General features: G+C 24.3%; 1 protein-coding gene across 1 annotated transcript in view; it reads right to left on the bottom strand.

The window, feature by feature from the left end:
• Positions 1-1,397: 1,397 nt before the first annotated feature.
• Positions 1,398-8,387, bottom strand: part of LOC108687420 (transmembrane protease serine 5-like) — a 10,742-nt gene continuing 3,752 nt past the window's right edge. Inside the window, 9 exon segments of the mRNA XM_018193173.1 lie at positions 1,398-1,627; positions 2,010-2,144; positions 2,701-2,953; positions 4,188-4,240; positions 5,665-5,763; positions 6,050-6,187; positions 6,422-6,683; positions 7,110-7,144; positions 7,220-7,374. Coding sequence (XP_018048662.1) covers positions 1,481-1,627; positions 2,010-2,144; positions 2,701-2,953; positions 4,188-4,240; positions 5,665-5,763; positions 6,050-6,187; positions 6,422-6,683; positions 7,110-7,144; positions 7,220-7,374 — 1,277 coding nt within the window. The 3' untranslated portion in view covers positions 1,398-1,480.

Raw genomic sequence — 8,387 nt, 5'->3', positions numbered from 1 at the left:
TGTAGATGATATTATGATTTATAATTTATGAAATTAATCTTTTGTTGTAATAATACACACACACACACACACACACACATTTGTTAAAACACACGCTCACACACACACACACATCATCAGCTACAAAACAATTTTTTTCTTAAAATTGAATTTCGTCTTCATGCATTATTTATAATTAAAATCGATAATTGATCACAGTCACACAGATCACACAATAAAATATATACGTATTTATAAAAATAAATGTATAAGTAGATACATTGTAAAAAGTTCAAGAACGATGTTTGATTGTTGGTTGCTGTTTGTATTAATATATATTCATTAATCCATTCTCTATAATTGTATATAATTGTATATCTTGGTGGACACAATTAGGAAGCCAATTTTTATTTTCGCTAAGAATTTATAAAATAATTATTTTGATTTGAAAACTTCAAAAAAATGATCGTCAGTTAGTACGCTTAGTCGCATTAACAAAATGCCATACTGTTGTTTAATTTTGCACAACTCGAAATGTGTATGTAACTAAATAAAATAATAATACGTTAAAGTTTAAAAAGAATGAAAAAGTATGCGTAATTAAATGCATTTAAAAATGAAAAGTTTGAAAGTAAAAATATATTACAGTAAATGACTATTATCTATTGACATATTACTTTTATAATAACGGCAAAATAAATAAATAATAAATTCTTCAGTTTTTCTTAGAGATTATTAGTGTTTTTTTCAGACTGATGTATTAAAAGTGTCCTAAAGTTATCGGCGCTCAATCATATCTGAAATAAATTGATTTAATAAAGAATATATATTGTATTATTCGAAACATCTAACTTCGACCGTGATAGCGTTCTCTATCATATTTAATGTATGAGTAAATAATTCTAAAAGTAATCACTAGACTATACTACCTAATAGAGAAGATAAAAGAGGTTATATTTACTGGTAACAAAATATATATATGTTCGTAGAAAATACGTTATCGTCAAGGATATGTATTATGAGAAGGATAGTATTATGGATTCGAAAAGACATAACGACCGAATATTTCAGAATGTATTTTATTAATCATATAATAGCAAGTTATGGTTATAAACTCAAATTGTATTTGAATAGATATAATTTTCTGCTTTTTGTACGAATTAAAATGATAGTTAAAATCATAGTTACATACATCATTTTAAATATTAAATAATTATAGTTTTAATTTGATTTATTTTTATGAAAGATAAATCCAATTTTATATAAATTGTTATATAAATTGAAAATATTATTTTATGTATTAAGAAATTCCTTAAATTTTCATCTAAATTTAATGCATAAAATACTGTTTGTAAATAAACATTTTATATATAGTTCTCTTTACATAATTTATTAAACAGAAATTGCTAGTCATTGATTCTTGCTGTTTTAAAATAATGAATGTCGTAATTGTAAAAAATTTCGGAATGACAGTTTGATGGGATGTAGATCTATTACAGTATCAGATCCCTGTATAGTATTTAATCCACGATCGATAGGAAGATATTCTGGTAGATATATCTGGAGTACTTGTACCACACGGACCATAACTATACGACATAAGACCAACTAAAACCCCATCAGAAACGAGTGGACTACCGGTGTCGCTCTGTCGTAACAATTTATTTAATATTGCTTGATAGAAAATTTTATTTATGTATGTATAATTTGTTGGAATGCAATAATTTTATATTTTATATTATTAAATTTTAAATTTTTGTCGACAACAACGTGTGACATTAAAACTTTCTGATTTTATATTATAAGAAAAGCGTATAATAACATTTGATAAAAATTATTGAATTCCAAGGAAAGCTATCCAAACGGTAAACATTTTTATTTTCATTTTTAAATATAAATTTATAGATAAAATGATAGCATTAATTGTGCTATTCATTTGATAAACTTGTTTCTTTGTCTATTATAACAGATATCTGTTATTTCACAATATACTATTATACTATTATACTATTTATTTCACGGTTACTTACGTGGCAAAATCCTTTATTCTCCGTTGTAAAAGTACATATATGAGTCTCTTTGACGTATGCCCATCTGTTGCATAACTCATGGGAATATCCTCTTACTATAATTTCTTGCAAGCGATTAAAAACTAAATCACTCGACTAAAAGAAATTATTAATTTATTTAACACTTTATTTTATTAAATTTATATCATAATTTTTTTATAGATTATTATTTTCATATTTTATATGTAAACTTTTTTAATTGTTTTATTATATAAGTATGCAAGTATGCATTTGTTTCTAATAGAAAGAATATATAAAAAGTATATACAAATTACATTTGTAAGTATTATTTTAGATAACTTTATATTTATTTACTATTTCTTTTCCTATTAGAAAAGAACTTATCATATATTTATTACTATCTTTTTAACTTTTTAACTTCTCTTTTATACATATATTTTAAAATAAGTTCTTTATTTAAGACTGAATATAAGATACAATATTTCTAAAGTAAGTTATGAAGCTCTTTAATGCTTATTTTAATAGACATGTTTAAAATACACTTAATTCTGAATTATAAATTAACAATGTTATATTGATGTTTTTTGTAAAACGTTATTCAAAGGAATTTATTTTTTAAATTTTACATCAACTAAAGAAACGATTTGGCAAAAGAAAAATAGCAAAGAATTTATAATGCTTTTAAATTTACCCAAAGATCTCCCCAGCCAGTAACTAAGAGAGGATAATCATCGAAATTGCGATCGGTAGTTGACAAAACAATTGGCTGGACGTTTTTGTTAAATATGATATTGCTTGATACTTGGATTAAACCAATATCATGAATATGTAGCAAATTATTGAAACCAGCGTGTATTATCAAGTTTTTTACTTGATATACTGCATCAATTGCGTTAAAGCAATTGCTTCCAACGATGGCATAAACGTTGTAAGGATTCTCGAATCTAATGATTCATACAAATGATAATTATTTAATATTTGATTCAAATTTAATGATACAAATTCTTAAGGGAATACTGATATAAAAAGCAATAAAGATTTGTTCTTTATAATTCTCGTATTATAAAATATAAAGTGAATTTATTTATTTTCAGTTTTGCTAAAAATTTTCTCATAATTTTTTTGGATAATTTAAAAGAAGCCTCTCTTTGATTGTTACTTGTATCACTTCAGATAACTATCACACTGAAAATGCACGAATAGAATATGTTTGCACGAATAGAATGTTTTATATATATATATATATATATACTAGCAGCTGAAAATTTTACATTACTAGTCGATTTTTGAAAAATATTATTAATCTATGTAATTCTATAAAAATCTTTATTTATTCACACAATTATTCAAATAAATTATAATTAAAAATCTTCTTCTGCGGATGTTTTCTGTATAAAGATTTCATGCGTTTCATGGGTTTTCTCCGTGTCCAGATCCATTTTTGCAATATCAACATTTCATGAACTTTGCAGTCCACTTCATCGGGAGAGGAACAGCTCAGTATCAGATTGCTCCTCGCCTTGATGAAGTGAACTGCAAGGTTCACAAAACGTTGGCATTCCAAGAATGGATCTGGATATGGAGGAAATCCGCGAAACGCATAATCTTTATATATAATTAAAAATATTTAAACAAGATAAGAATGTATGTACATACTGATTAATACATTGAGCAGTAGTAATAATATAATGTTCGCTTATAATGGCTCCACCACAAAAATGAGATAAAGAATCTAATGTCAAATCGTTTCTCAATGACACCTGATAAGGATATGTGTCCACAGCGTCATTGCTACCGACAATTTGCAGATGTGGCAAACTTATCGATTAAAAGAATTTTTACATTTGTTTTCGTTAAAGATATCAGTTTGGGAATGACTGTCACATAAGTCATTTATCTTTGTCTTATATTTAAAAGAATTAATAACATTAAACACACAAAATGCGAATAGAGAATTTTTCGAAAATTTTTAATATCTTGGACTTGCATTACTAGAAGTACTAAATTTATTAAATAATCTTTACGATTATATGAGTTAGATTATTAGAAAGAAGAATTTAGAATTCTAGAAAGTAAAGTTTGATATGAAAATTTTTTGAGATTTATTTGGGTCTTATAACGCGCACGATAAAAAGATTATATAATGAATATAATGTTATTATAGTAAATATTACTTACCGTAGGTGGTGAGCACCAGACATGCGATTATAAAACCAGCGACAGCATTCATGGCGATAAGCATTATGGTACAACATTCATGACGATAAGCACGTTGAACATGTTATCGTCAATTTATATCCTATATCATAGATTGAAATCACTTGGCACTTTAATTTATCTAAGTGTATCGATAGGAAATATGCACAAATTAACGTACGTTGTTATTTACGACATTTATCTATATACAAACTATATTAATGGCAAACCCATTATTAATCAGGAATTTGTTTATATAATTTCATTGAATTTTATAATGATGTGTAGCATTACAGTTACAGTATAATTAATCGTAAAAGCATTTATAAATTTTTATATTTTTGTATAATAGAAAAAGGTGTTTTATATAATAAATATATTCATTTGAGATGTTTAGATATTACATTTGATATTCGATTTTTAGTAAACAATATATATTTCTTTTGGAAAATAAATAAGACTAAATTTTAAAAAATGTTCCTTATAAATGTATACAAATGATATTTTTGTAGAAGCATATATTCTAATTTGTTAATTCCTTTATAATAAATTGATATTGGACATACATGATATAAGAGAGCACAAATATTTTATTGCGTATTTAATGTGTATCTACGTAGAATAAATTATTTAAAGTTATATTAATAATTTTTTGATTTTTAAAATTGCACGCGACAATGATGATGTGTCCATTCTTACTAAAAAAGTCTTATGATTTATTGAGATTTCGATGTAATTTATTGTTAGTAATAATCAATTTTGCAATTAATAAATAGATATTATATTATTTTTTATGTTTTTTACATTTTTTGATAGATTCATGTTCAGTAAACAGAAGTACGGAAATGACTATTTATTACATTTATGTAAAAAAGTATTATAAAAAAGTAAAAGTAAAAAAAGTTTTAAATAAAAATTTATAATTTCATTTAAATTGCTTCAATGAAACGACTTCGGACTTTATTATAAGTCTTCGAATGTATATATAAGAATAATCTGTAAAATTTTTGTAATATTTCTAATACTAAATACTAATCCTTCTTAATGATGCTTATGAATTTTATATTATATTTGTCTTCTTTACAATATTAATGATCTATAATATAGTATAATTTTAATCATCAAATCCACATTGCACCGTGCTCTGTCTTTAAATATAAGATTAATGCAGATATGATCACGAGATTAATAAATATTTGTGTGAAATATTATATTATCTCTCTCTTTCTCTTTCTGATCAAAATGTTTGTCATATGTTTTGTAACATATTGTAAAAACAAACTTGAATGAAAAATATTTATAAATGTTTTTTAAAATATTAAAATATTTCTTAATGTAATAATTTAATTTTATAAATAATAAAGTGATACAATTATTTCATTTTATTATTCAGATACTGATATACTGATATATTTTAAACATTGATATACTGGGCAAGCCAATTCACAAAAGAGAATACCCTAGTATACACGTCCGGAAATCCTCTAGCGCATGGTCGAACAAACGAGGAAAGGCCAATTTGAATACCATTGGCGACGAGCGGACTACCAGAATCACCCTAAAGAAGACATTTGTTAGAAATGATACTACAATGTTTAATATCACAAGAGAATAATTATTAATATATATTTTAAAAATATAGAATTTATAATAAAAATGTAAAGAACACATACTTATAGAATTTGCATGAAATAAAATAGTAAATTAACTAAAGTATTATTGACTCATTGAATTTTTTAGAAATTTGTGTAATTAATCATTTTTTAAATAATTGCTTGTTTATAAAATTAAAATTATTTAATCAATATATTATGTGTTTAATTAAGATCAATTATCATACTTACATGACATGCTCCTTGTCCAAATTGTGAAAATGCACAAATTTGACTGGGCCTCACACTCAAGAATAGATATTTGCATTGTGATTGTGAGTAAACTTTCAGATTAACTTTTTGAAGCTTATCAGGAAGTTCACCTAAATACTGTAAAAATATTCGAAGAAATATAAGAAAAAATGGAGAGATATATACTTTGATATAAAATCCTAAAAGACATTGGTGTAAATTTTTTCATCGTAATTTACTTTTATGTTTCATATTTAGCGATGTAATGATTTGACTAGTAGTAATATTTTATGTAATATCTATACTATTTTACAATTGTAAAGAAATCTCTATTTGATTACTTATTAAGATATAGTTTGTTATTCTTCTTACCCTTAGTGTTCCCCATCCTGTCAAGAAGCAAGCATCGCCAACCAAAACAGAATTCGTCTTTGCGATAGAGATTGGTTGCACCAATTTATTGTATTGTATATCCGTTTTCAGATGAAGCAAACCAATATCATTGTATAATAAATTAGGATCATAATCAGGATGAACAATGGCTTCTTCAGGAATGTAAATATAACCGGATTCACTTAAACGATTTGTGCCAGCATGAACTGTTACGTTTTTGAGACTTTCTGAATCGATAAATCTGTATTACACAAAATTATAAATTATAAGAATTATATATTGTATTATATAAATAAGAAATTAATATTGATTTGCAATTGCTTAAATTAAATTTAATTAGTTAACATTAATAATTAAAAAATTAGAAATGTAAATACGGCCGAAGAATTTAAATATTTATATATCTAAAAATTTTCCAAGGAAATCTGAAAAATCGAAATAATAAGAAATGCTAATAATGAAGCATTAGTTAAATATTGTAATCCTTTAGGAATTAGTACAGGATTTTTAAATCTTACTCCCATAACAGAAATTGTCATAGTACCTACATTACAACAATCATGGTTACGTCATGGTGATGTACGAATGTCCGCTTTGTCACAAATGTGACGTCATGGTGATGTGCGAATGTTTTGTAACATGTGTCATTTTATTATGACAATTTTACAATGACATCATAATTTCTTCTTGACTATTTTGATTCTATTAATTGTGATATAATTGTGATGTGTAACCCTTTGCTATGGGAGTATTTTGCATGCTGTACAAAAGAAATACTCACTGGATAAGACAATGACCCGCGGTAAGAATATAATGTTTTGAGATAATGGATCCGCCACAAAAATGACTGACTTTATGTAGTCTCAGAGACACTATATAAGGATGAGCTCCATCTAAAGCATTAATTCCACCGACGATGTAGGAATCTTCAGCTAAACAGATTTTTAACATTTTTAACGTAGAATTTTTTCGATAAACTTTTATTTAAATGTTTTTCTTATGATTACATTTATATTATATATTTATATCAAAGATTTTGCAAGTTATAATAATATAATAATGGTTCTTAATTACTTTTTTAAACATAAGATCAAATAGAAAATGTGACGTTTTTGGAAACAGTTATATTACGACAAAGATTAAATCACTCTCAATAATAATATCTAATTTTTAATAAAATAATAAAAAAATATGAATTATTGTTATCGATTACTTATATTCTAATTAATTATTCTATTTTTCTGTGAAACATTATAGAAGTCACAAAAATGTATTATAATAAAGAAGTTAATTCAAAGACATATAAATTAAACACATTTAAATAATTGGAATAATTAAGAAATTCTATTTAATTAAATTATATTATATTGTTATACAGAAAAAATAATATTATAGAAAATTAGATATTATTTACTATCAGTTGACTCTTCATATTTGATTGTATAAGTATATAAAATGTATTTTTATACAATTTTTACAAATATCAATTTAATTTCAATGTCAGTGAAATAATATATTTAAACGTTGAATTGAAATCCATTAAATATATGTTGTACTTATAATTAGTATTATCTATACTGCTGTATTATTGCAAAATATTAATAGCAAACGGCGTAAATACATAGAAAATATATTTAAAAATATATGAAATCAATAGAAATGTAGCAAAATAAATTTTTTATTTTTAAAATATTTTTACGGAAAATATTTTTACAACAATTACATTATAATTTACACTATAAATAAAATCAGAGATTATTCTAAATTTTTATATAAATTTACAAAGAATAAACTAGTTTTATTGTTTTTCCGCTTAAAATGTCTTATTTTATATTTGTTTCCACTTACCATGGCTGACTGCAATCAAACAAACGAACAAGAGACTAAAGAATATATTCATTATGAAAGATTAGCTATTATTGAAGAAAAGAAGTGCTTTATATAT

The sequence above is a fragment of the Atta colombica genome, unplaced genomic scaffold (genome assembly GCF_001594045.1).
Source record: "Atta colombica isolate Treedump-2 unplaced genomic scaffold, Acol1.0 scaffold207, whole genome shotgun sequence".
NCBI lineage: Eukaryota > Metazoa > Arthropoda > Insecta > Hymenoptera > Formicidae > Atta > Atta colombica.
The sequence above is the reverse complement of the archived record's forward strand: the minus strand, read 5'-3'. Positions and strand labels throughout refer to the sequence as shown.